The 27,978-nt window shown below is 41.2% G+C and overlaps 2 protein-coding genes across 3 annotated transcripts; one reads left to right on the top strand and one right to left on the bottom strand.

Annotated features, from left to right (window-relative positions):
- Window positions 1-338: 338 nt before the first annotated feature.
- Window positions 339-18,444, top strand: LOC116053040 (regulator of nonsense transcripts 1). 2 transcript variants are annotated; one of them, XM_031303906.2, is made up of 24 exons: window positions 339-751; window positions 1,114-1,256; window positions 2,437-2,526; window positions 2,990-3,157; window positions 4,818-4,998; window positions 5,252-5,413; window positions 5,840-5,924; window positions 6,212-6,310; window positions 6,484-6,592; window positions 6,881-7,040; window positions 8,142-8,260; window positions 8,381-8,545; window positions 9,574-9,688; window positions 10,095-10,238; window positions 11,358-11,571; window positions 11,714-11,831; window positions 13,275-13,431; window positions 13,645-13,787; window positions 14,145-14,319; window positions 14,431-14,509; window positions 14,670-14,831; window positions 15,530-15,750; window positions 15,998-16,120; window positions 16,569-18,444. In XM_031303906.2, exons 1-23 carry the CDS (start codon window positions 581-583, stop codon window positions 16,115-16,117), a joined length of 3,300 nt encoding a protein of 1,099 aa, XP_031159766.1. In that variant the 5' UTR covers window positions 339-580; the 3' UTR covers window positions 16,118-16,120; window positions 16,569-18,444. The 2 variants fall into 2 exon arrangements, with proteins under 2 accessions (XP_031159766.1, XP_031159765.1); XM_031303905.2 differs by having other exon boundaries at window positions 5,840-5,927.
- Window positions 18,445-18,913: 469 nt separating this feature from the next.
- Window positions 18,914-26,144, bottom strand: ddx49 (DEAD (Asp-Glu-Ala-Asp) box polypeptide 49). The gene is made up of 13 exons (XM_031303907.2): window positions 25,869-26,144; window positions 25,066-25,189; window positions 24,085-24,170; window positions 23,805-23,926; window positions 23,538-23,725; window positions 22,714-22,854; window positions 22,239-22,314; window positions 21,759-21,835; window positions 21,480-21,577; window positions 21,303-21,377; window positions 20,505-20,593; window positions 20,165-20,236; window positions 18,914-19,674 (listed from the first exon to the last, which is right to left on the bottom strand). The coding sequence occupies exons 1-13, from the start codon at window positions 25,981-25,983 to the stop codon at window positions 19,498-19,500; spliced, it is 1,440 nt and encodes a 479-aa protein (XP_031159767.1). The 5' UTR covers window positions 25,984-26,144; the 3' UTR covers window positions 18,914-19,497.
- Between the last annotated feature and the right edge of the window lie 1,834 nt (window positions 26,145-27,978).

Raw genomic sequence — 27,978 nt, 5'->3', positions numbered from 1 at the left:
TGACATCTGCACTCCTGAAATAGCTCATGCAAAAAAAAATAGTCTAGCAATAGCAATATTGTTTTTCACAGTGAATGTTGTATAATGCCAATAAAAATACCTAATAAAGGTGATCTAGCTGAAGCAGGCAGTAGTGCAACATTGAGGATGCCAACTGCCTTAAAAACTTAAATGAGAAGATTAATTATACCTCAAATTTCTACTGAAGTACTTAAGTGAATGCACTTTGGTACTTTCCAACACGGGTGTTTTACATTTGCCTTGCAAAGGTCCACGATTCTGCTTTAATACCCGGAAATAAGATCAGAGTGAGAGCTCACTCCCCATTGATGATCGGGCTCTACAGCCTACAGTGTGAACGTCACACGTTGAACGGCGCAGGGAAGTTCGTCACCGTCGCTGTTGGACCTGCTGCCGCTGGAGCTTTCGAGGTTCTGCTCGGTTACATTTTTGTTTTGGTTCAAATGCAGACTTTGAGCGTCGGCCTCTAAGCCATTTTTCGATAAACAAATACCGTGAGGATTTTCATCTTTAGACGAAGACCGGAAACCGCGCAGTAAAGCGAAAGTTGAGAGTCGAGATGAGTGTGGAGGCGTACGGGCCGAGCTCCCAGACCCTCACCTTCCTGGACACCGAGGAAGCAGAGTTGCTCGGAGCGGACACCCAGGGCTCTGAGTACGACTTCACCGACTTCACCCTTCCCAGCCAGACGCAAACTCAAGGCCAGACGCAGAGCCAGCTGGACAGCCAGGTCTGAGGCTTTCAATTTTACAGGAAGGCACAATAAAGCGCGGTTTACTGACGTTAGCTCGGTTAGCTCACCCAGAGCTGCATGCTAGCCCGCTATTACTGGATCTAGCGTTACCTAGCTTCGTGTTAGCTCGCTGCTAGCTAGCAAGCACGTTAACTCAAATTCTGAAGGAAAGTTAGGTGTTTAAGCACGTTTGTTTTGAACAGTTCGAAGCAAACCAGACACACGGGTGTAATTTCAAATACCAAAGATAACAGCACTGACAATCTCACAATTAACTGCCATTTCCGCGCTGTCTGTCTCCTAGCCGCTAGCTGCTAATCGTTAGCATTCAGTTTGTGAAAGCTTGTGTTGTGCCACAGGTAAATGGTCCTGATGAAGGTCTTCACAACGGTGGAGTGGATGACCCCGTGGCCAAACCCAGCCAGCTGTTGGCCGAGCTCAACTTTGAGGAGGATGAAGAAGACACGTACTACACCAAAGACCTGCCTGTGCACGCATGCAGGTAACGTTACACTGACAAGAGCCACACCATGCAGGATGTCGGTAGATCACCGAGGAAGTCATTACCATACATTAGTGGGTTTTTTTCCTTGACGATAACACTATACTATATTTGTAGTACTTATTTTGTGTGTAGTCCCTGATCTTTCACACCACTTACAGGGCATACAGAACCCAAAGTTCATCAATGTTCATTATCCTCCCTAACAGTTACACATTTTCTAAAAAGCACAGCATACTGTCAAAGTTTACAAGTAGTAGCTACTCATTTAAGACTTGCACATATCACTAATGATGCACTAACACACCAGCCAGCTGCAGTGACAGTTTTCAGATCATTATTAGAAGTAAAATTCTGGCGCCCATTAGAGCTGGGCAATATATCGATATTATATCGATATCGTGATATGAAACTAGATATCGTCTTAGATTTTGGATATCGTAATATCGTAATATGGCTTAAGTGTTGTCTTTTCCTGGATATAAAGGCTGCATTACAGTAAAGTTATGTCATTGTCTGAACTTACCAGACTGTTGTAACTGTTCTATTATTTGCCTTTACTCACTTCGTCATTATATCCACATTACTGATGATTATTTATCAAAAATCTCATTGTGTAAATATTTTGTGAAAGCACCAATAGTCAACACTACAATATCGTTGCTGTGTCGATATTGAGGTATTTGGTCAAAAATATCCTGATATTTGATTTTCTCCATATCGCCCAGCCCTAGCGCCCATTCTATTGATCTTATCAGAAAATCATCCACAACTTTCATAATTTGCATTCCTGTAAGCATACAAAAACATGATACTAAATATACAATAATATACATGTGGAAAAGCTTGAGCTTTAGAAGTTATTGAAAAATGGCGTAAAATGTTATTACTGTATTTACAAATATATTTGTGTTTCAGCCTTGGGATAGCTAGTTTAGATGAAAATCCTAAACCGATATAGGTGTTGTATAAGGAATGTTAGAATTTCCTGGCACATATTATTTTTGAAGATAACAAACACTCAAGTTTGAGTTTTCAACAAGCAATTGACTTATTGAAAATGAACTGGGAGTGTGTAAGAGTCCTGCATGGTTGAAGAGAGCCCTCGGAATTTCATGTGTCTTTTTGACTAAATACTGCAGTAATTCTGACGCTGTTTTGCTACATTGTTGTTTTTTAGCTACTGTGGAATCCATGATCCAGCGTGTGTGGTGTACTGCAATACCAGCAAGAAGTGGTTCTGTAATGGGCGTGGCAACACATCTGGCAGGTGTGTAGTCTACTCCTCTTCACCTGATTACCTCACATATAAACACCAGAACATGAAGCTACTGAGGTAGAACAAAAAATGTAAACACCTCACTTAAACTTTATATAATAATAAAAAACATTATTATTCTACTATTTTCAGCCACGTTACAATCAGCCAGACTTTTGCCTCACATGTTAAATGTGCGTGAAGAGAGATCTGTAAAATGTAGTGTCTACAGACCTTTTCATTGCAGTTGCATTAGTAGGAAAAAGTGGAGGTCCAAGTTTATGTCCTGTCAGCTTTTACCATTGTGTGAAGTAGTCTATTTTGTCTCTCCTGTTTTTGTACTGTGGGTCAGTATGTGTTGTTATGCAAACTATCAATAGATTTCTGCAGCAATGCTACCAGGACAAATGTCACAGAGATCAAAGTGTTTCTGATTATTTTCTCAACCATTTGACTCCTGCTCTCTGACTTCCAGTCACATTGTGAACCACTTGGTAAGAGCCAAATGCAAAGAGGTGACGCTGCATAAAGATGGGCCGCTGGGCGAGACGGTGCTCGAGTGTTACAACTGCGGCTGTCGCAACGTCTTCCTCCTGGGCTTCATCCCAGCCAAGGCCGATTCCGTGGTGGTGCTACTCTGCAGGTAAGGGACATACATACATAGGTACATAGACCGACTGTCCTGTAACCAGTGCCCACAAGACAGAACATACTGGATATGTTCTGTCGAGAGTGTCCTTGAGGACAGCATTGACAATGATTGACAGTCATTATCAGCTACTCTGAAGAATGAACTTAAAGATAAATATACAAATTCCTGCTTTGAAACAGGACGTTTGTTCAGGTTTCAGACCTTACGCTGCATGAGTTGTCATGCATCCTAATGCTTAGGAAACCGGTGTGGAGTCCATGAAATGCCTAAATAATCAGCCAGATAGAAAAAATTGCCAGTCGATGAAAGATTATGGCAACAAAAACATTCCCTCATCAGTGATAGACAATCAAAACATAAAATAAATAAACATTTTTATTCAAACATAAAGCTAGGCCCGCTCCAAAACAGCTGTAGGGTAAATCTTCTCAATTAAAATTAGATGAAACATTACAAAATACCAAAATATAATTAAATATACTTCTGTTTTATATAGGACAGTGTGGTTATGATATTACTTAAAACTGGAACTCGACAGATTTGGATCCCTTAGTCTGGCATCTTGCTTGCACTGAATAAAATCACATTTATTCAACAACCAGGGTTTCCCACAGAAAATGTGTTAGTTAAGGTGGTAGGGTGGGGTTTGCCGCCAGACCGGGGGGGGGGTGTGTGTTGAGGGTTAACAATTATTTATTAAATTTAAATAATATATAATTAATAAATTATATCTATCTATGTGGCTATCTGCCACATGGCGAGTAAATGTTTGTACCAAAATAGTTCTGTTTTTCAGTCTTCATTGTGGTGAAGGTGCAGCTACTTTCTTCTGCTCCTCTGCTGTCTGCATGTTGGAGTTTCGCGGGGCTGGGCCGACACACGCACAAACACTGGCGCACACACCAGACACCAGCCACCACATCACCTCTGTTTACTGATAGCTAGCGTTTACCTCAGGCTGATTAATTAGCTAGTAAGTGGCGATTTTTGGCAGCCAGCCTTCCAAAAGAAAGCACAATGAAATAAACCAATCATTAACTGTTGACCGACGAGCAGGTAACAGAGTCTCAGTTCACCGTCCGGGAGGCTCTGACACACTTTCCGCACTCCGTGTCCGCAGACAGCTGTAGGATTGTACCGGTGTTGATGTTTTGTGCATTGTCGGACACATGCAGCCACTTTCCTGAAACTGCTTGACACCGGCGTGTATGTCCGAGCCTGTCTCCACCGCCTCCACCTGCAGGCTACAGGACGCCGAGTAACACGGCAGATATAGCTCAAATACCTTTTTTTTATTTTTTTGACGACATAGTTAAGGCGGCAGGCGCGTCTTGCTTAGGCGGCCGCCTTAACTGCAAAGTGCTGCGGGAAACCCTGAACAACCTGTTTGATTCCCCCAAAATGTGACAGAGCAAGTAATTGGCTATTTAGTCTGAAACTGTTGCACCGACATTTAGCGCTTCCTGCTATGTGGAAATTAATTTAACCCTTTCTGTGGTCACATGAACATGCAGCAAGAAGTGTTGTGAGAAATCAACTTCAGGCAGTAAGACAAATAGCGTTTTTTACATCCTCTGCAATAGTTTAATTATTCAAAAAAACTATACATAAGCTAATTTTCTGTCTGAATGAACCTTGTATCTCCATGCAGGCAGCCCTGTGCCAGCCAGAGTAGCCTGAAGGACATCAACTGGGACAGCTCGCAGTGGCAACCACTGATCCAGGATCGCTGCTTTCTGTCCTGGCTGGTGAAAATCCCATCGGAGCAGGAGCAGCTTCGGGCTCGTCAGATCACCGCCCAGCAGATCAACAAGTTGGAGGAGCTCTGGAAGGTATATAGAGGCATTTTCTTCAGGGTTACATGTTCAGAGCAATGTTGTTACCAGAATAGTGTAAACTTGTGACAAGCACAGGCTAAAGGTTTGTAAGTGACAGCTGCTTACAGGGATTGGTATCCACCTGTGGCTTACCAGTTTTAAAAGGCATCTGCAACTATACTGTAGAATTTGTGTGTGGAATATGAGTTTGTGATAGGATGTGTGATGTACTTTGATTTGATGGTTGCTTGACTTTGTTTCCTCTCAGGACAACCCCACTGCCACCTTGGAAGACCTGGAGAAACCTGGAGTGGACGAGGAGCCCCAGCATGTGCTGCTACGCTACGAGGACGCCTACCAGTACCAAAACATCTTTGGCCCTTTGGTCAAACTGGAGGCTGACTACGACAAGAAGCTTAAGGAGTCCCAGGTACCTGAACTGCACTTCTAAGTAGGACACTTTGTAACTCAGAACCTTGTTTTCGTTCTTTTTTTTTTTTTAATGCCCATGGTTGTTTTATATGCAGGTGACATAAAAATGTTCACAAACCCAGTAATCCATTATAACGTTTCAAATATACATTTAGGATTTTATTCTTATGCTGCAGTCACACTGGATGTCTAAAAAGTGAAGCACACCACAATGCTCTTCTCCTGCTGCTATGATCCGGACCACATTGAGACGTATTCTTGGTGCGAGGCATTTTGCCTGAGCTCTGTTTTGTAATTTTTTAAATAGCGTCTTACTTTAGGGTTACCGAAATAATGCCTGTTGGTGTGACATTATGTCTTTGACCTCTTTTAATATGAGTTGCTTTTATATTTATCTATTTTTTTTTTTATTTTCCTTTTGCAGACCCAAGACAATATAACAGTCAGGTGGGACCTGGGGCTGAATAAAAAGCGGATTGCCTATTTCACTCTGCCCAAGACGGATTCAGGTGGTAATTCTCTGAGTTTGATTTCCTCCCAGTGGTTCTGTGGTACAGATAGAGCCCCTCCCCATCCCCCTTCATTCCTGAGAATTGCACGCAACCTCCCCCAATCCTGCATCTTTTGGTAGCATGTGTGCTTGGTTTTGTCCTTGCCTCTGTTTTTGTAGTGTTTTTTTGTGCGCACACGGTACTGTATCCTTTGATGTATGAACATGGCCCATCCTCCTTAGTGTATTTTTGGGTCATTTTGAGTATAGAAGGGTGTCTAACTTGTGTCCTTGTATCAATCCCAGATATGCGGCTGATGCAAGGTGACGAGATCTGCTTGAGGTACAAGGGAGACCTGGCCCCGCTGTGGAAAGGCATTGGTCATGTCATCAAAGTCCCTGACAGTATCTTTTACGCTGTTAGCAGTTGCATGTGTATCATCCATTGCATTACAGTGTCTTCAAGTCAGGCTCAGTACTGGGCACTTAGCCCAGATAGCAGTGAATGTATAGTCTTAACTATAAAACTAGACTAGTATAGACAACATGTTTTCTTCCTTAACAGCCTGTGTTTAAAGACTATGGGGATGAAATTGCTATTGAGTTGCGGAGCAGTGTTGGAGCACCTGTTGAAATCCCCCATAACTTCCAGGTGGACTTTGTGTGGAAGTCCACGTCCTTTGACAGGTAGGCTGAAATTGCATACCCCCAAATCCCTAATGTGATGGAAACATTCAATTTTGCTGCCCTTAATTCAACGTATTACTCCACATTACAGAATGTGCTTTTTTTTCTCTATAAGAAACAGTGCACATAACTAAATTATTTGCATTGTTTACAGGAGGTACTTTTATGTAAATCTGGCATGTCTGTCATTTGTAAAGTAAAGATGTCAGCCAAATTCACCCTCTTGGTATTAAGGACGGAGGTTCACTGATGAATAAGTGAAAATGGCTCACATTTGTGTTGCTGCAGGATGCAGAGCGCCCTGAAGACGTTTGCAGTGGACGAGACCTCCGTGTCTGGTTACATTTACCACAAACTGCTGGGCCACGAGGTAGAGGATGTCACCATCAAGTGCCAGCTGCCAAAGCGCTTCACTGCCCAGGGCCTGCCCGACCTCAATCACTCACAGGTCAGACCTCACTAAAGACTGAGTTGCTGTGATTCCTCCTGTTATTTTGTTATTTTATTTTCTTCTTATGTCTTCAAGACATGACAGCAGGAAAAAGTATGAGTTGAGTTGTCCCGTTTTCTGCCCCGCCCCCATTCACTCACACACGGCACCCCTGCAGCAGTTTTAATTGTTATTAACACAGCTATATATGCTATGTTATTGCGGCCGCCACGGCGAAAAACACATTAGAAGTTATTAAATGCAACTAACTTCAGTTCGTTGAGTAATAGCGTGAGATGGAGCCTGCTGGACCTGGGCGAGAGATGTGACCCATGGCCAGAATATCATAGTTCATAAAAATACAGCGCAGTGACGATACAGACATTTCATAACCTACACAAGACGTGTAACGCCGCTGACCTGCCAAAGCGCATTCGACCCGTGCTGGACCCAGTCAGCCGTCACTCTGTGAGTAGCGTACGCTTCAGTCCATCGCACTTCCCTCTCCCTCTGTTTTAAGATTTCGGCCTTTATTTTGATAGGAAAGCTGAAGACATGAAAGGGGAGAGAGAGGGGGGAATGACATGCAGGAGAGGGCCGCAGGTCGGAATCGAACCTCTATATATACCAACTGAGCTATCCGGGCGTCCTCTCTCTCTTTTAATCCGTCTGTTATTGTTGTTGAAAACAAGTGAAGGAGCTTTCTCAGAGATATATATATTTTTAAATATATCCTAAGCTATTTATTTCAGATAACTTTCTGAATGTGTTGCAGCTGTATATTTTCAAACTGGTAAAGGAAACCCTGTCTTTGCATTTTATTTTAATCACAATCTGTTTTAATAAAAGAGCTTGTGAAAAGTGGCTTTGACTTAAAACTGAACATTTAGCCCACTTGGTAAAAAAATACAGAGCTATATATCGTGTATCCCCATTCAGCGTTAACGGCGACGCGAGGAAAAATTTGGGTGCACCTAAATTTTGTGCTGGTGCACCTAAATAAAAAAAGTTAGGCGCACCAGTGCAACCAAAGCAGAAAGTTAGTCTGGAGCCCTGGATGTATTTGCAACAGTTCACCTTGGTTAAATCCTCTTTTTTTTTTGTTACTTGTATGTTCAGGTGTATGCTGTGAAGACGGTGCTGCAGAGGCCTCTCAGTCTGATCCAGGGTCCTCCTGGCACTGGGAAGACTGTCACCTCTGCCACCATCGTCTACCACCTGTCCCGACAAGGCAACGGGTAAAAAATATCTTCCATTACTTAAATACTTAAAGAAATCTTTAATTTTTGTTATTCCAGCAACTGTGTTTTACACTACTGTTCCTGTCCTAACGCTCTGTGCGGTGTGTATGTTTGCAGACCAGTTCTGGTGTGTGCGCCCAGTAACATTGCCGTGGATCAGTTGACTGAGAAGATTGACAAGACAGGACTGAAGGTTGTCAGGCTTTGTGCCAAAAGCCGTGAGGCCATCGAGTCACCAGTGTCCTTCTTGGCTCTGCACAACCAGATCAGCAACATGGACAGGTCAGTGGCATGTAGGGGAATTGACTCTGGACTCAAAAGTTATTTATACTTGATTGCTGCTTTGTACAAACACTCATGTCATAGCTAGTCGACAAAGCACCAGAATCATTGTTTTTGTTTTTTTACACCTCCATCTTCATCCTGCTCTGTCACATTGACCTCAAATGTCACCATGTTCTCTTACTCATACTTACTCTTGTCAGCATTCCTGGTACTTTAGCTATATATTGTGTAATTGATACCTGGAGGACAGGTCCGTAGAAGAAGGAAATCTGAGGTCAGGCATGACAAATGTCTGCCAACAAGGACAACCAAATCTTTTAAAATGGGTGATTGACTGGTGATTTCCGCAACTGAGAATATTGAGTCTGAAATCTTGCAGTCGCAAGCAAATTTCTCTTAATGCTAGGAGGCTGCCACCACATGATGCATGTATTTTGGAGTCCTTAGATCAGAAGTTTTCAACCTGCTAGGTGCGCCTCAACAGTGGGACATGGGTGAGGGGGAGGAGGGGCATGGAGGGAGAGACATGAGGCAAATATACTGTATTGTTTAAGGTGAAAGGGACAGGTGCATTCCGGAGTTCTAAAAGCAATAGAAAGGTATTTATGGTAGTTTGGCCTGCTCACCAATAGTCAGCAGCTGTGATGATTGTGTCACAGCTTAGTTCACGTTTGCTGCAATTTGTGTCAACATTTGTATTCCTTGGATTCCTATTTCATACACTACACACATGTTTAGTCCATCCAAATTATTTAGCACCCTTAAAACTGCTTAAAATCATACAAAAAGATGCTTGTTATAACTTAAGAACTTGTCTGAGAATAAACTGTCTGAGAATAAACTTTTCACACATACACTGAAATAAAAAAAAAAGCTCAAGTTGCAGCCTGCAGCTAATTAACTGACTCTATTGCAACATTATCCATCCTGTTTACATCACCCAAAGCCACCCCCCCCCAAATCACAGATTGGTAGTTTACAACTGTGTTTTCTGTAGTCACCCTGATGTGTTTTTGACTCCCTAGTATGCCGGAGCTTCAGAAACTACAGCAGCTGAAGGATGAGACCGGTGAGCTGTCGTCTGCTGATGAGAAACGCTACAGGGCTTTGAAACGCACAGCTGAGAGGGAGCTGCTCATGGTGAGGGGGAGCTTCAAAGTGTTAAACCAAAATAGTTCAAGGCTAAAACTCTGCTTAAAAAGAGGCCGGCTACAGCTTTTCAGGCACTGTTAATGCAACATGTTTCTGCCAAACAATTAAAAACTAATTCTGACTGTTCTAATTATCATATATGTACAAGTGCTATGACCATCTCAATATACTTTATATTATTATATTATACACAAGCTTGTTGCTGATCTTGTTTTTGTTTTCTTTTGGTCAGTACAGACCTGTTAGTATTCTCAATATAGAAACTATTCCACCTGACAGGATGATCATTTGTCATCTTAATCATCGTAGAAGGTCCCCTATGTTTCACAACTGTATCCTGGCTCCCTCTTCTGTTTGGTGATTGTAAATTGTCTTCCTCCGTGAATGCGTCCAGAATGCTGACGTTATCTGTTGTACCTGCGTCGGGGCTGGAGACCCTCGTCTGGCCAAGATGCAGTTCCGCTCCATCCTGATTGATGAGAGCACCCAGGCCACAGAGCCAGAGTGCATGGTGCCCGTGGTGCTTGGAGCCAAGCAGGTAAACATACACTTACGCAGCTAAATAACAACATATCTCCATCCCTACAGCTCAATGAATGAGGCAGATAGTAAAACTATGTTGCTCAGCAATAATATGACCCCGCATTTCCCCATGTTATATTTTCACTAAAACAGTGAATGAATTTCCGTTGAAATCAGGGCATTGAAGCAGCAAGACACAATTGGGAATACCAATTGTAACTGCTACTCATCAGCATTAGGGATGTAACGATGCATCAGGAATCGGTTAAAAATTGATTTAAATGTGTAAAGATTACAACCAGTTGAGATTAAAAAAAATTAATCGCAATGCGATTCTAAACAGCCTAGGGTGTGATGCTAGTTAACAAACAGGCCTACCGTTAGCCTGCCTTTAGCTAGTAATGTTAGCTGGCTTAAACATGGTTAAAATGTTGACAGCTAAACGGTGTAAAGTGTGACTGTATTTCACTGGAAAGGATTCCAACACCGGGACTACAGCAGTCTGCAGGAGACTAGCAGCACTTTCAGACAGCATGGACACTGCCGCTGTGGATCAACAGTGATGGGACTTTGGTGTTGCGTTGGGGTCTGGCTCCCTAAGCTTGTGTTGCATTCAGTGTTGTTGTAATATACACTTTCAGCCATCTAGTGTCTTTTTATCGTTTAACAGCAAACAACTGGTGAAAAAAGTTATTGTTATTACATTTTAAATAAATCATTTAAATTGAACCATATGGCCTCAGCAATAAACAAGCCTTTCTTTAATTTTTTATTTATTTTTTGTTATTTAAGATAAAATCCTATTTCAGTTGCACTTTTGATAGAGGACACATCTGCTGTTTTGCCCAGTTTATATAAATAAAGGAATATTTTTCATTTTCATTCTGTTAAAAAAAGTCGTGAAAAAATCGTATCGTGAACTTAAAATCGTGAGTTGAGTGTATCGTTGCATCCCTAGTCAGCATTTACTATAACTTTCAATCAACATGTCAAGTAAATTATGTGGCTAACAATATCAAATATATATGTTGAGTTAAGCAAAATGATTTGCCCTGAACATCCAGAAACTAAAACTTCTTATGCTGTTATATTAACCCAATTCACACACTTGTGTGACTCATCTTCCTCCTCCCAGCTCATTCTGGTGGGTGATCACTGCCAGCTGGGTCCTGTGGTGATGTGTAAGAAAGCAGCTAAAGCAGGTCTGTCCCAGTCCCTGTTTGAACGCTTGGTGGTTCTGGGGATACGGCCAATTCGCCTGCAGGTTCAGTACCGCATGCACCCGGCTCTCAGCGCCTTCCCCTCCAACATCTTCTATGAGGGCTCCCTGCAGAATGGTGTCACTGCAGGTTGGTCAAGTTTTAGCAGTTCATTATCTGGTTTGATAGAGGAGCAAATTAAATGCCGCTGTGGCTGGTACATTAGCAGGTAAAATGACCAAAAACCTTATTCAGGACTAAAATTGTAACAAAATCTTCATGTTCTCCTCAGCTGACCGCATCAAGAAAGGGTTTGACTTCCAGTGGCCACAGCCGGACAAGCCCATGTTCTTCTACGTGACTCAGGGTCAGGAGGAGATTGCCAGCTCTGGAACCTCCTACCTTAATAGGTGACATCACACATTTTCTTGGTTTAATTTGCATAATTTACCTAATTTAATAGTAAACATAATTTACAATACAAAGTGCATTGTACACAGTTGTTTGGGGCAAGGGAAAGGGCTAGCTGAAGCCAAACACTATGGGGTGCTCGTATCAGCCTCCCAGGGGGGGGGGCTGGGCTTCCAGAGAAGCAAGATTAAACTGGTGCAGTTGTGTTTTTTTTTTTTTTTCTTTAGTAGCATTTTCTTCTTAAACCATGAAAGTTACATGAACATCACCCAAACAAATTGGTGTTCATGTTATTGCAGCTTTTAGTAGGTAAAATAATTCTGATCCTCATTTTGCAGGGTGTGCAAAGTTGAGGCACCATAGACAGGGGTGTGCCTCTCTCCCTAATAGGACGATCCGATACGTATCTAGATACATGGGCTACGATACAGTTCAGGGACGATACATTTTAATATGAAACGATTCAGTGCAATTTTGATTTGATGTTGAAACGATTTGGTGCGATACGATGAGATACGATTAAATCTGATGGATACAGTTAATATAATAAAAATATAAAAAAAATAGCTTTTTTTTAAAAAAATAATAATAATAACGAAACGCAATGTGAGGCGGCCGGTGTTGATAGTGCGGCACACCGCCACACATTAGTCTATGTGTGGGAAACACTGAAATGTCAATATAAACTTAACACACCCAAATACATACAGTGCTAAGCATAAGTGAATACACCCATGCTAAAGTTGACTAAAAAGAGGAATAAAAAATCATCTTTTGGAAATTGATCATAATGCCTTAATTAAAAAAAATTAGGAAAAATCCATCCTTTAAGGACACCAATTTTCTTTGTGAATGAATATTGTATCGTAAATAAATAAATGTTCTTCCTTAAAATACAGGGGGCATAAGTATAGACACCCCTATGTTAAATTCCCATAAAGGCAGGCAGATTTTTATTTTTAAAGGCCAGTTATTTCATGGATCCAGGATACTATGCATCCTGATTAAGTTCTCTTGGCCTTTGGAATTAAAATAGCCCCACATCATCACATACCCTTCACCATACCTAGAGATTGGCATGGTTTTATTTCAGTTAGCCTAATAGCTGGTTTGATTTGCATTGAGAGATGATCTTATGGAAAGTACCCCACACATATAAACACACACCCGTCTCTTTCAACAGCATTGCACACACCGCAGCAGCTTCGTTGAATTTTTTCGTAACGTTAGAACCAGGCCAACCTTGGTTCATTTAGCCCAATGCAGGGGTCCATGTATCGATGTAGCCATATCTGTGATAATACAACCAGATACCGATTCGTATCGGTGAATCTTTACACCCCTAATAGACATTTTTAAGCTACCATTAGTCTACTCCAATTAACTTTAGATGTAATTAGGACTGAGCAATGCAGTATTAAACTGATGCTGATGTTTTAAAGGACGGAGGCTTCCAACGTAGAGAAGATCACCACCAGGCTGCTGAAGGCTGGAGCCAAACCTGACCAGATCGGCATCATCACCCCATACGAGGGACAGCGCTCCTACCTAGTCCAGTACATGCAGTTTAGCGGCTCCCTGCACACCAAACTCTATCAGGTAGCACACACATCTGAGTAACCTCCTGGTTGAAGATGTATCTTAACTTTATCCTTTGCATTTCACTGAGCTGAGAATACATTCAAATTCAAATTTATTGTAAACTTTAATTATGATAAGTGTGGTTGCTATGTGGTGTTGAAAAAAAATTGTTTCTTCGATTTTTACTATTCAATCTCCCCCTCATCCTCCTCTTGTTCTGTCACATTATAGCAAGTGGAAATAGCCAGCGTGGACGCCTTCCAGGGCAGAGAGAAGGACTTCATCATCCTGTCTTGTGTTCGTGCCAATGAGCACCAGGGCATTGGCTTCCTGAATGACCCACGTCGTCTCAACGTGGCGCTGACCAGAGCCAAGTAAAAACCTTCACAGTGGATCATTATGGCACAGCACACATCTAGCTCATTCGTTTATGATGAGCTATTTAGATTTCCCATGAAGAAAGCTAATTAACAATCCAACAAATCAGATACAATTGACAGCCAGACTGAAAAATTCAGCTTGGTGACTTTGTAACAAACTTGACAATTTAGATGTGTCTATTATTTGTATGTAGGTGTGTATAGTAGAAATAATCAGACCCCTAGAATTTCTATAAACAAGAACTTGTGCCAGGACAATTGTTTATCAAGAAATATTTCTACACAGTTTTGTTCAATACAAAATTTCTATCCCATTCCTGAGCAGCAGTTTTGTGTGTGTTGTGAATATAGGTATGGCGTGATTATCGTGGGAAACCCCAAGGCCCTCTCCAAGCAGCCGCTGTGGAACAACCTGCTGAACAACTACAAGGAGCAAAAGGTCCTCGTGGAGGGACCCCTCAACAACCTGAGGGAGAGCCTCATGCAGTTCAGCAAGCCACGCAAACTGGTCAACACCATCAACCCTGTGAGTAAACAAACTACTGTAAGGTTCACTAGTGAAAATAATTGTTAGTTTCAGCCCTAAATCTGTGAATTATGCAACTGTATGAAATAGCGATTGTCTGGTGTTTTCCAGGGGGGACGTTTTATGAGCAATGCGATGTACGATGCCCGTGAGGCCCTCATCCCTGGCTCTGCCTATGACCGCAGCAGTGGTATTTATTTTATATATATTTAGTATCTTGTGGTTTGACTCAAGATAATAATAAATGACAAACGTTTACAGTATAACAGTCCAGCAAAACCAGACTTTCGTGGTAAAAGGTTTTCTTCGGGAAAAAACTGACAAGTCTTGTTCTGCGTGCTTTCTTTCAGCCGGACGTCCGTCCAACATGTACTTTCAAACTCACGACCAGATTGGGATGATTGGGGCAGGCCCCGGTCACATGGCTATGAATATTCCCATACCCTTCAACTTGGTGATGCCACCAATGCCTCCGCCCAGTTACCTGGGTCAGACCAACGGCCCTGCTGCAGGTACAGTACAGCACTAAGATGGTCCACTGAACCTTTACATAATCTGAAAATGAGCACATTTTAGTCCACAAACAGAACTTGGCACAAAACCGAATACATACATAATAAATAATTTTAGTGCTGACATGTATATGTATTGACCATCCATTGTTTTAGCTGCCTAGTAAAAGACTTGTGTGTTTAATTTTCTATTATGGATGAATGTCCCCAGATTTCATGATGTTTATAAATGTTATTTGTTTATTGTAAAGCATCACTAGTAGCTGACACACAGCGGAATGAGCTGTCATAAGGACATAGATTATTAACATCAGATGGCAAAGGTTAACAAATAGGCTATAAACAGTGCAAACAGTAATTCAAAACGTAGCCTACTCACTACGATGAAACACCGTAATGAAAGTGCAAGAATATGTGTCCCTGATAAACTGACAGTTACTCACTGTTGCTAGAGCTGACAATCCACAAGTTTCAGGGTCCAAATCACACTCTTGTCTTTATTGTCCAACAGCAATAATCCCCACTATATCCCAAGCCTCACTTACTGTGGTTCCTCTCAACCATCTAGTATAAATAACATATTATCAACACTTATGCCGGGAACACACTGCACGCCCATGTTATCCAGTCTGTCCTGCTGCGCCACAAACAAAAGCATATTGGTTACTGTTGTCCTGATCTCTCTTTTTTCTATCAAGGTCGTGGAGCTATGAAGGGTAAGCCTGGGCGTGGCGGGCGGCAGAGGATCCGTGGATCAGCACACCAGGGTGCCAGTCAGGGTAACGGACCAAACAGCCAGGCCAGCCAGGATGGGGCCTCCCAGCCCTTCTCCCAGGGGCCGCTGACACAAGGCTACATATCCATGAGCCAGCCCTCTCAGATGAGCCAGCCTGGCCTCTCCCAGCCAGAGCTGTCCCAGGTAACGCATCACTGTCACTTAGTGAAAGAAGAATTATCATTTAAGATGATCAATATTAAGCGGTATGGTTTAGTTGAATTGGTCACATTGTTCGTTATCTGAATTTAGCAAATCCAGTAAAAAATATGAAAGGAATAATATAAATATATATTAGATCAAATATATATGTTTGCATTAGAAGAGATTTAGATAAAGGATGATGTGAGAAATGTGTCTGCAATGATGTTTCTGTCCTCCTGTTCTCCAGGACAGCTACCTGGGCGATGAGTTCAAGTCCCAAATCGATGTGGCTCTGTCCCAGGACTCGACTTACCAGGGTGAACGTGCATACCAACATGGTGGGGTGACTGGACTGTCACAATTCTAAAGTGTAAGTACATAGACATAACCTTAAAACATAGTCTTTGTAGTAACAGCATAGCACATTTAAGGTTTGGGAAGTTATCATGTTTCCTTACTGAAAGGAATGTGTCTGTGTGTTTTCCTACTCAGCTCTATAGAAATTAAATTGACTTTTGATGATTTTTAGATCATTAGGCTCACTGTCTTTGATGCATGTGACTGTGAATTAGTGACAGTGTATTTTAAATGATTCTGAGTTTCAGGAAGGTTTAGTTAAAGCAATTTATCAGATTATAAGGATATTTAGTACTGTATTAAATGTGTCTTATTTTCTTTCACCGGAGACAGAAATAATTCTTTCAGTTAGAGACATCTGACTGTCTCTGCTGAAGCCAGTATTGCTGATCTCTTATGTTTTTTTAAAATCATCTTTATGTTGTGGACTAAAGGCTATACACCTGTTTTGTGTCTTGCAGGTCACTTGAAGAAGGGAGCTAGGCTTGAGCTGAGCTTAGTTCATCAGCTTTTTAATCTGGGAAATAATAAAAACATAAAATGGATACCTGTTTTCCTCTGCTACAACCGAAGCACCACCAAGTGAAAGCGACGGGATAGCGAAACGAAACCAATGACCAGGGAGAGAAATAAGAGGGTAGAAGACGGAAGAGGGCACGAACAGACGGGCATGGAGATGGCAAGAGAGGCCGAGTGAACAAGCGAGAGGCAGGGACCGATGCCCGTCCAAAGTGAAGGAGGGAAGTCGAGAAGATGGCGGCGTGTGGTCGAGCTGCTGAGGGAAACGGAGGGGAGATCTCAACGGTCTCTCGTGGGAATCCAAATGAGGCTCAACTCCCAACAAAATAATCCAGCCAGCCCCTTCAACCCACAGCCTCCAGGAAACGAAGGAAAGCTATCTTAACTTCAGATGGGGATCGAAAGCTTTCCAGCTGAATTTGAAGAACTTGGTCTCCAAACTTGCAGGGCGTATGATTACAGAAAGCCATCGAACAGGAAACACAAAATCCCAATGCTAAAAGTCGGTTGGTTTCTCAACCTGTATTTCTTAAATTTGGTTTATCATGGGAGGAGAGCGGCACCATCAATCTTCTAGTGGGCCCAAAAACCTCAGCAGCCTCTGAAGGAAGCAGCAGTCAACACTCTCGGAGAGGAAATAAAAAAACACGGTTTCTGTGCTTGAGTCTGAGAATAAAGAGCCTTGAATTGAAATACCTTTCGCCTTGAGAAACCCTGGCTCTTTCACAAGGTCTTTTACAGGGTGGTTTCGACCACGTCAGTGGTGGCACAGCACGGGGATTTCAGACATGACGATATCCCACCGATATCGCGATCATCATGGGACAGTTTTTCCTTCTCTGAAGTACCTTTCTTATCACAGAGCACAAAATTGCAAAAAAGTCATTGAAACTATCAAACACGACCAGCATTGAATATTCAACTCAGTCATTTGATGTTTCAGCGAAGGCTTTTCCTTATTTAAGTCTTTTGAAAGCAGGAGTTGTTGATGTCCTGCTGTGCTTCATGACCAGATGTCTTTTTGAAAACACTCAGTGTACGCTTAGATTGGCAAATGCTTGAATGCTTTGCATTGATCGATTCCTCAGGGGATTGTGGACTGTCCACACTCATCACACAAATCCCTGCTTGAGGAGAAAAAAAACCAAACGAGGAGGGAAGAAGGATGATGGTAGTCAAGGCTTACAGGCGGTCGTGGCAATCAATCCACCACAGGTAAGGAGTAGAAAAGGAAGGTGGCTGAGGAAGAGAAGGTTTTGAGTTTCCACATCTGGAACATGAGTTCAGGTCATTGACGGGGTTAGACATGTTAAGGGAAACGTGGCTTTAGGACTGTTCAGTCCCACTAGATGACCCCAAATTAGATGTAGTTGTAAACCCAGTGTCCTTTCACACAACAAGCAATATGGCCAGGCTGATGGCCGTATTGCCCAGCCACACAAATCTAAATATAATCAGGGGTGGAGAATTAAGTCTTTCACAAAGGAAATGCGTGTAGAATCTCCACAAAACCCTATAATTTAAAAAAAATCAACATAATCTGACAGATCTTTGGTTCCTGTGGATGAAATTGTTTTAAACTTTACTAAACCCCAGTTACACAGTGAAAATGCCATCAGTACTGACTTGATGACGACGAGGCGATTAATGGAAAGTGAATGAGAAACCTGAATCAGTGCCTATAACCAATCACCATCAGATAAACAGCTGCAGCACAAGCATGAATGTAGTTAATAATCATACTACCAGCATAATACCTTCCAGACATCAGAGGGCTCATAAAACCCTCATAAAAAAGGACTTGTATTTTTTTTTTTTTTTTTAAATGATCAGGCCAGGTAAAGATGAGTTTAGTAGTTGGGTTGTTTCTCAAAGGATGGGCGGATGAAGAAAAAAAAAAAAGCCACCTTCCTTCTCTGTGGAGTAAAATAAAACGAAGGCTGGTAGAATTTATTTTTCCTTCTGTGGACTTTTGATTTGTGCAAAGCTGTTTTGCCTGCATTATGTATTCCTTGTAGAGTTCCTCTCGAGATTTATGTGGCTCCTAAACCCTCTTCCTGGAGACCTGTGTGAACCTGAACCTTGAGTTGATCCAAACTTTGCTTTTGTCAGAGGATTCGCAGCTTTGTGTGTGTCATGTTTTGTTCAGCTGGGTGTTATTTAGCCATTTTGCGTAGTTTTACTAAAATCTGTTTTTGTAGCAACTTGCTGACAACAGTAATGAGGCGGACGCCGTTTCCTTTCATTAGTTTTGTATCTCCTCCTCAAACTCTCCGAGGAATTGTAGTTTTTTAACTCTTCCAGGAAAGACGCTTTCTGAACACAGTAAGAATGTACTCCACTGCTGTTTCTCACCTGCTTCTTATTTCAGCAGACAATCATGTTACAAGTAGATGTTGCCATGTTTAATTGACTTAGAAATAATTGTTTTGTTGACATAGTGCAAATCTCTTGTGCAATGAATTAGTTTCACATATGAACCTGTTCCACCGAGATCCTAACATGTTATAGCTTTGCTGCCGTGATATTATTGCTTTGGTGTTTTCCCATCTTCTGAGCCACAATGAATTGCAACATGTGCAGTCATCATTAAAGAAGTGATTCAGTTGTGAATGAAACCCTTGATTCTTTGTCAACAGGCAGAGGTTGAGAGCTCAATGTGATGTAAATACCTATCTGAATTATCTTTGCAGTGAAGTTTCATCACAACATGGTTTCTTGTTAAACTGAATCAATAAAGGCTGTCAATTTGAGCAGTTTTGATGGTATGAAATTCAGCACAAGTTCAAATTTATTTGCAGATCATCACACAGACAATTATTAGACATTGTACAGCAACATATTTAGTATATACATGGGTCACAGCAGTTTTCATGCTGTTGCTTGTGCTGCTTTTTTCTTTTTCAACTGTTTTCTCTTTATCAGTTTTTTTTTCAGCTGTCCATGTTTCTGTCTCTGAATGCTCTCCTGGATTTTTAGTTTGAACTTCTTCTTCTGGCTCCTGATCTTCTCCAGCTCGGCTTTTCTCTTAGCCTCGAGGTCTGGATCCTGAAACAGTAGTTTGACCACAAATCAACAGGCCAGTTCAACTCGCATGGTCAGATTCTCAGAAGCCTTATATCATTTAATCATCCCAGGGGATTTGGTACTGATTGTTGGGAAAATAGACAAAGCTTTCACTTAAGTTGTGGTTATAAGAAATTGTTGATTTCCAGAGAAATTTCCTTGAAAGAACTTCTCCAGTAAATTTATTAATTTTGTATTAGAAACTTAATTTACCATGTGTTGATGTTTTTGCACGTTCAGCTGAAGAAGTGTAGTAAATAAACAGTCTCCATTTTACCTATAATTAGTACCAAATACTTTACAAAAAACCTTAACAGAAATTTACAGCTACATATTCGTTTCTCTCTAGGAAATCACTCTAAAATAAACTGAACTTGACGTTTTGTTGCTTCATCTTGGTAGTATTTACACAAACTTGGCTTTGATAAAATGTGCCAACTGTGTGGGGGGGAGGGGCGGGGGGGAAACTTACCTTCCCCTCCAAGATCAGCTGTTTCCTTTTGTTGATCTCCTTTTTCTCATCAAAGTCTGTTGACTCAAGTTTCTACAATGCAGAAAGGAGTTTACCGTCAAAACATTACAAGTCATTTTAGTGAGAAAATCTGAAAGGGTCTAGTCTGAAAAATATAAACAGCAATGACTTACATTATATGTCAGTCATGTCAAAGAAAGAAAAAGGTTTTATGTACTGGTTCTGACGGATCCATCATTAATCCATCATATAGTCTCCTGAACACTAGACGGACTCAAATAAAACAAAGTTGCTAAACTACCAAGAGGTGACTGAATACGAAGATAAGAGGCGTCCATACTATTTCAATCTCCCGTCTGGTCACGTTGACCTGGGTGAGAATCTTCAGGACTTCTTTCTCCTCCACAGGATACTCCTTCAGCTTTGTCTCTAGTAAAACAACAGACCAGTTTGTGTTGAGATACACCACACTTTAAATACTGGAGGCTTACACAACACACATTGGTATTTCCAGCTTCTTGGGGATCTTGTCAGATGGTTAAGACCAGGGCTGTTGAAATGAATTCCGAAAGTCGAATATAATTTGAATAGTAAAAAAATCAATACTATTCGAATGCTGAAATTACTATTCAAATGTGATTTTTTTTTTTTTTTAAATAAATATGTTGGCTAACGTTAGCTAAGCACCCGCATGTGAAAACGAAATGCTTTTGTAATGTCACGTTTGATGAACAATACGTTAGCAGGAGTGAGAAACACAAGGCATGGAACTATTAAATATTTATATTAAAAGGAGCTACTGGCCATATCGATGTTTTGGAAGTGAACATGTTAACATTGTAGCTCATGATCAGAAAAAGAGAACGAGAAATGAAGAACATCGGTATAAAAAGTCACCGGGCAGGCAAGTCCTAGTGATCTTCCACTGACACATAACAGCTGACATTAGGATTTTTCTATCCTGTGTGACTGAACACTGGCTTTGCAACAAGCTTCATTTTAAGTAGAACAGATGTTCACACTGCAGCCACCAGTACAGGTCAGAACAGAGTTTAGCTGAGCTCTGAAAACGCCCAAAAGGAAAAGGTTTTTCCTGTGTACTACATTTTAATTCAGTCTTTATAACCAAGTAACTTACGAATCTGTCCTTCAATAGAGTGGACCAGGTGGATGTCGTACTGCGTCACCAGTGTGATGGACACTCCATTCCTCCCTGCAGAGGAAGGAAACCTTGTCATGTACGAGCTGCATTTATTTTGGAGGTCTAATGAACTTATCGAAAGTTAACATTTACTTGAAAGTTGTTTAAGGTTACCTGCTCTTGCTGTTCGTCCGACTCTGTGGATGTAGATCTTGGGAAGACCGGGGGTGTTGTGGTTGATGACGACCTGGACAGTTGGAATATCCAAACCCCTGTGAATCAGAAAGGATGTCAAAACAAGGTGATTTCAGACTGAATCTCTCAGTCTGAAACTGAGGTTTAACAGCCTGAGGAAGAATAGAATGTGGATGGTCAACTTTTAAAAAGGTAAAAAAAAAGAATGAAGACAGCCATCATCCCTGAGACATGCAGCGACCCAGCAGAGCTTCTTACCTAGCAGCTACGTCTGTCGCAACCAGTATTTTGAAGACGCTGGCCTTGAACTTGGCGAGGTTTGCAAATCGTTGTTTCTGTAGAAGATAAAGAGCAGTTGTTCATTCTGAAGGCCCCATTTAATCTGCTGTAATCCCTTACACAGACATTTTTTATATTATCACAATGGCTTTGTGCTCGCTATACGTTTCTGTCTTTGTCCCTTTAATGAGCTCTGAGGACCGGCGATAAGGGACACAACACCATGTTGGAGGAAATCTCTGCTCTCACCTTTCTCTCACACAAAAGCAAAGTCAAATTCTTTGAATGTACAAACTTAACTGACCAGTAAAACAGATTCTAATACAGACTCTCTCTGATGCAGGGTCCCTCATAACCCTGAAAACATACTTCAGCAGGCCTCCGGTACTAAAAATCACTAATGCTGTTTTCTGTCCGTGATGGATTAAATTCAAATTTTATGAGTTGCACTAGTCTCACCTGTTTCATCATGGAGTGCAGGGAGATGGTTGGAAAGTTAAATTCCCGCAGCATCATGGTGAGGACTTGGCAGTCCCTGAGTAAGAAACAACAAATTGTTTTATGTAACAAATGTACTTTTTCATATGAACCACATCAAATCAACATGTACATGCACAGAGACTTCTGGCTGCTGATCACACTCAGGTTCAAATTTCAAAGACATCAAATTTCACCTTATAAGCTAAATTTCTGGTCACCTATTTAAAAACAAAAGACAAAAATGTACGCTATTGGTAACATACTTTGTCCCACTATTACACTACTAATCACAACCCAAAACTGCAGCCTCAACAATCATCATGGAGTTGTATCAACAGCACACTGGCAACATTACAAGTTTCATAGCGGCTTCAGAAACCCTTCATCGCATTAGGGTAAGATTGTACTGGCATGTACTATATATGTACATTTTAATTACTTCTGGGCTTCTTACTTGCACGTGTTGGTGAAGATGATGATAGACCAGTCGTCATGCTCGTCAGTAAACGTCTGGATCAAGTGGACCAGGTAGGCGTCCTTTACCTTCTCTGGAGTGAGGATGTACCTCTGGTCCAGCTCCTCCACTGTCCGTGTCCTGTTAACAACATTGTGATCTTTCACTGTTTCCTATAGATATATACAGTATAGATAGGTTTTACGTTGCCAGAGAGGTCAGACTTCATAGTACAGAACAGCAAACCTGGAGCTGGTATGGATTCAGACCAGGATTCGTGCAAGATGGATTTGAACGTTATGTTGGATACATTTTCAGTTCCACACTGGATACACCTGCATGAGTTTGTAGCTGCTTTCTGCGCATATCTGAGTCCTGGGCTGCAAACGGTCTGATGATTCATAAACCCAGCAGATGGCTCATTCAACCACACTTAACTCCCTTTATTTGCACGACTCTGCCTCGCACGCAAAAGGCATTTGTGCGAGAGATATGCTTCGGCGATTAGTTGCACCTCAGATCAGATGACAAGGCAAACTGATCTTCCAGGCTGGTGCTCCTGTTTTATAAATAACGAAGATTTTTCGCACAGAATGCATCTGAAATGAGACACAAAAGCTTCAGCAAATGTGACGCTGAGTGTTTTATGTCCACCTTTTTCTTTTTTTTTTAATGGCCTGAAATACGTAGGCCCGATACCTACAAATACACTGAATACACCTCTGCAAATAAAGTTTAAAACGGATGAAAATTACACCTGCAACGTCCTGTGCATTTGCTAAATATTTCTATAAACAGCCATTAAGTGGTAGCAGGTTACTCACTCTGACTTGCTCTCCCAGAAGAAAGGTTTGTTCATGGCGATGTTCTTCAGCTCGTGCAGGGTGTCAGTGAGCGTGGCGCTGAACAGAAGCGTCTGCCGTTTAGCCGGTAAAGTAGCCAGGATCGTCTCCAGGTCTTTGGTGAAGTCAGTACAGCCCTGCTCCAACAGCCGGTCCGCCTCGTCCAGAATCTGACAAACACACAAAGACGATGTCACAAACCGTTGAAACCTTGTCCAAGTCTCAGTTTGTGGTCTGTCCTGAACTCACTAGAAACTGGATCTTGCTCATGCTGAAGGTGTCAGAGCTGCGGATGTGATCAGCCAGCCGCCCGGGCGTCGCTACGACTACATGTGGCTGGTTGGACAGCTCCAGGGCTTGGCTCACCATGTCTGTTAAGTAACACAACAGCGACAACATCAGCAGCACAGAGGAGAGGCTCAGACAGAATTCAACAGTAACTGGCAGCCGTGTTTCATTAAGTTTCTGCAGCAGCAACGCAACACCGGGATTTTAAAACCCCATCAGACTCTCAGAATAAAGGAAATACCCATTCCACCGACGATGATGCAGTCTCTCAGACCCAGCGGCTTCCCCAGGACTCGAAACTGCTCTGCAATCTGATAGGCGAGCTCCCTGCATGACATCACATATACAACACCATGAGCTGGATATATGGGAACATATTTCTTACAGTGCTATTAATCTTAAGTATCAATAACACATGCATTATAGATGTGATAGAAACAAAGATTCATTTGAAACATGTTTTGTATTCTGTTGTCGTCCTGAGCTAAAATGAAAACCATCTGTGTTTAAATCCTGGCTGATAAACTTTAAAGGAAACTCATTATCCTGAATTTGTAGCTTTGGAATAAAACTCTTTCCACAGATGTATACATTATTTAGGATCTGAGGCTTATATGTGTATCTGACATGCAAAGGACTTGGATATTAAGATTGTTCAGTCAGAGTCGTTGTGCTTTTATTTTGATAGACTGACCTGTCCTTTACACTGATGTTTCAGATCACATAAACATGTAGATTTTAGGGCTGCCACCTCTTAGTCGATTAGTCGACTAATCGGTCGTTTTGGTCTTAGTCGACTAAGATTTCTTTAGTTGATGAGTCATTTTTTATGCTTATTCATGCTTAATTACTCATTTCCAAGAAACTTATGAGCACATTTCTGGTAAACACAAGATTTAAAGTGGTGCTTTTGCAGGATTAATTGTGGAGAAACACAGTTTTACAGATGGTTCATTAACTACATTTATATTGTGCTTTTCTAGTCTTAATCACCTCTCAAAGAGCACAGCTCTGTCGATTACATCAACTAATCGATTAATCGACAAAATCATATAAGTGTTAGTCGACTAAGAATTTCTTTAGTCGAGGACAGCCCTAGTAGATTTAATTTCTAGGAATATCTGGAAATGACACAATCTGACAGGAAGAATAGCCATCCCCCCCCCCAATAAAAGTGTAGCAGGGTCTTCCAGTTTGCTCTCTGACACTACACAACACTGACCTGGTTGGAGTGAGCACCAAGCAGAAGATGCCATATGGGTCCTCTGACAGTTTCTGCACCACCGGCAGCACAAACGCTGCTGTCTTCCCACTTCCGGTCTTAGCACAGCCCATACAATCCCGACCTGGTAGGAAAAACACCTTCATTCACCTGATCTAAACTCTGGTGAGTAGTACCCTTGTGGGGACTTCAAATGATTTTGAAATACTTTAATTTAGTAACAATACTTTTCTCATCATTGATGACCATCCCAAACTCCACGAGAAAATGTCAGATCATGTATTGTATCTTTGCGTATCTACAAACTCACAGACATGGATCCGATCATAACTTTAAACATTTTCTGATCCATATATTTTTCTGGCAAATTTGGCGACAGTCAGATGTGGAAAAACATTTTACAGTTGACTACTAATACTAATGTGTATTTTGAGGTTGAGAGTAATGGGAAAACAGTGGCCTTATTCCTGACTTCTGAATCGTACCTCCCAGTTAAAAAATAATAATAAATTCAAATAGTAATTTAACTGAACTAAGAGCTGATCGGCACGTTTATCATAGCTACATGCAGAACACGATAGATAGATAGATAGATAGATAGATACTTTATTCATCTCCAAGGGGAAATTCAATTGCTAATTTGGAGTATTTGTCTTCCTTCAGGTGTTTACCGTGCCTGATAATCACTGACCATTAAATTGATAAATGTTTCAATAGAGATCTGCATTACCTGTCGCGACTGCTCATTCTGATAGTTACATTACAGGTAGCTGGCCAGGGTGATTTAACAAAAGCTGTCTTACCTTCTAGTATGGGCGGCATGCAGTTTTCCTGGACAGGAGTGGGTTTGTTGATCCCCAGCTGTTTACACTGTTTAACCAGCCAGTCTGAGAGACCCAGCGACGAAAAGTCAGCCATTTCTGATTTATCTCGTTCTCTGAGGCTGGATGACAATTTCTGTGTACTTTACTTTACAAAATAATCACTGAAATACTCAAGTTTAACGTAGAGTAAAGCATCCTCGTGCGTGTGTTACATGTCGCCGTATGGTTACGTAACAGCACTGTCTTCTTCTCCAAATTTACGGCAGACTTGAGGTTGCGCAGGCGCGTTGCTGCCCTCTGCTGGTCAAATGCAAATGTCGGTGTTGTCATCAAAACGATGAAACAAGTATTTTTTTGGCCCTGGAGAAATTAAAAATTTTGGTCACATATTTTGATAGGCTGACCCCACCTTTATCATAAACCAATGAGCTTCCCCCCCATACGTTTAACCGAGGTTAGTATTTTAATACGGTCACATACTGAAAGTTGGTAGTAGCCTGTTCTCTTAATAGCCTACATCTATGGTTGTAGGGCTGTCTTGTCCACTGGTGGAAGAAATATTCAGATATTTTACTTAAGTAAAAGCACAAATACCGAAGTGTAGAAATACTCTGTTAGAAGTAAAAGTCCTGCATTCAAACTTTACTTTGTGCTTTTACTTTGTGCTTTAAAAATACAAAAGGATTAGCATCAAAAAGTAAATGTAGCCTACTCATTATGGAGAAGGGCCCATTTCAAAATAAGTTTTATTATTTTATTGAATTATAATTATTATTGAATTATAATTATTACATCACTTTTTAATATTGCAGTTGGTAAAGGTTGGTTGTTTTTTTTTTAAACTATATATACAGTATACTGTCAGGTTGCTTGTGAATGTCATTTATTATATTTTGTATTACTAATCTAAATCTACAAAGTAACCAGTACATAAAGTTACTAAATAAATGTAGTACAAAATGTCCCTCTGAAATGTAGTAGTATAAAGTAGCAGAAAATGGAAGTTAAGTACAATACCTCCTCACCCTACATCTTTTATCTATAGTTGACCCTTCACTTGGGAGCCTTGCGGCATAAATGAGCTATTGGCCCCTACCAAAAACCCCACCACCATCTTGTTGTGCGTTGTGTATGTATTCCACACATACATAGGCTGATCAGCTGAATATAGGAATATGCACCATGTAAGCACTATCTATAATTAACAGTAGTTTTTGGGGCTCAAGATTACAGGATCTGTGGGCCCCTATTCATTTCAATATTGTAATTTAGTGGTGCATATTCACAAACAAATGTGCAATTATTCAAATGAACACAAACCATTCACTCAGTGGGATAGGGCATTTGCCAGCTTTGCCCATGCAGTTAGTAATCCAGCCTTGTACAGTGTTATATAATCTAATGGGTCACATATACACCTCCACAGTTCTCTAGATCTGATCTGGTTCAGCTTTTCCTGCCCTTCAGTGCTGCATGCACCTGTTCTATCTGCTCCTGGCCTTTGGCTGGTGTCTTTTGGTCAGTGGACAAAATTAATTGTTATTATTTGTGATACAGAAAATATAGGAACATGTGGGAGGAAAAGCAATTCTTCTTTTCCGTTTATCCAAAGAGACCCATGTGTATAACTAAACCTCTCAGTCATTTGATAGATATTTCCTGTCTGACAGTCTCACCACTCAGATCTTGATGATGAAGTAAGACAGAGTTTCAGATCAATAAAAACCTACTTTCTCCATGAGACAGAGGAATCAGGTGTCAGGTTGTTCATGTTATGGTCTATTTTCCCACTTGATAAATGACCACTGATCAATCACAGATATACAAATAATATTTATTTCTAATCCGAACATCATTTCAGTGTGAGTATTCCTTTTTTTACTATGACCCTAATTTTACCTTGTAAAAGCCCAAACATGTAAGTGATTTTTATTCAGCAACTGGTGGCTGCCTTAATCAGTCTTTACTGGCAGCCTGTGCTTTCCTGCTGACCACACTGACTTGTTCCTCTGACTGACATGAAATAATTAGACTTAAAGGACCTTCTGATTTTTATGAAGTTGATTTGTATGCGTTGGTCTGACATTCA

The sequence above is a fragment of the Sander lucioperca genome, chromosome 11 (assembly GCF_008315115.2).
Source record: "Sander lucioperca isolate FBNREF2018 chromosome 11, SLUC_FBN_1.2, whole genome shotgun sequence".
Classification (NCBI taxonomy): domain Eukaryota; kingdom Metazoa; phylum Chordata; class Actinopteri; order Perciformes; family Percidae; genus Sander; species Sander lucioperca.
The sequence above is the reverse complement of the archived record's forward strand: the minus strand, read 5'-3'. Positions and strand labels throughout refer to the sequence as shown.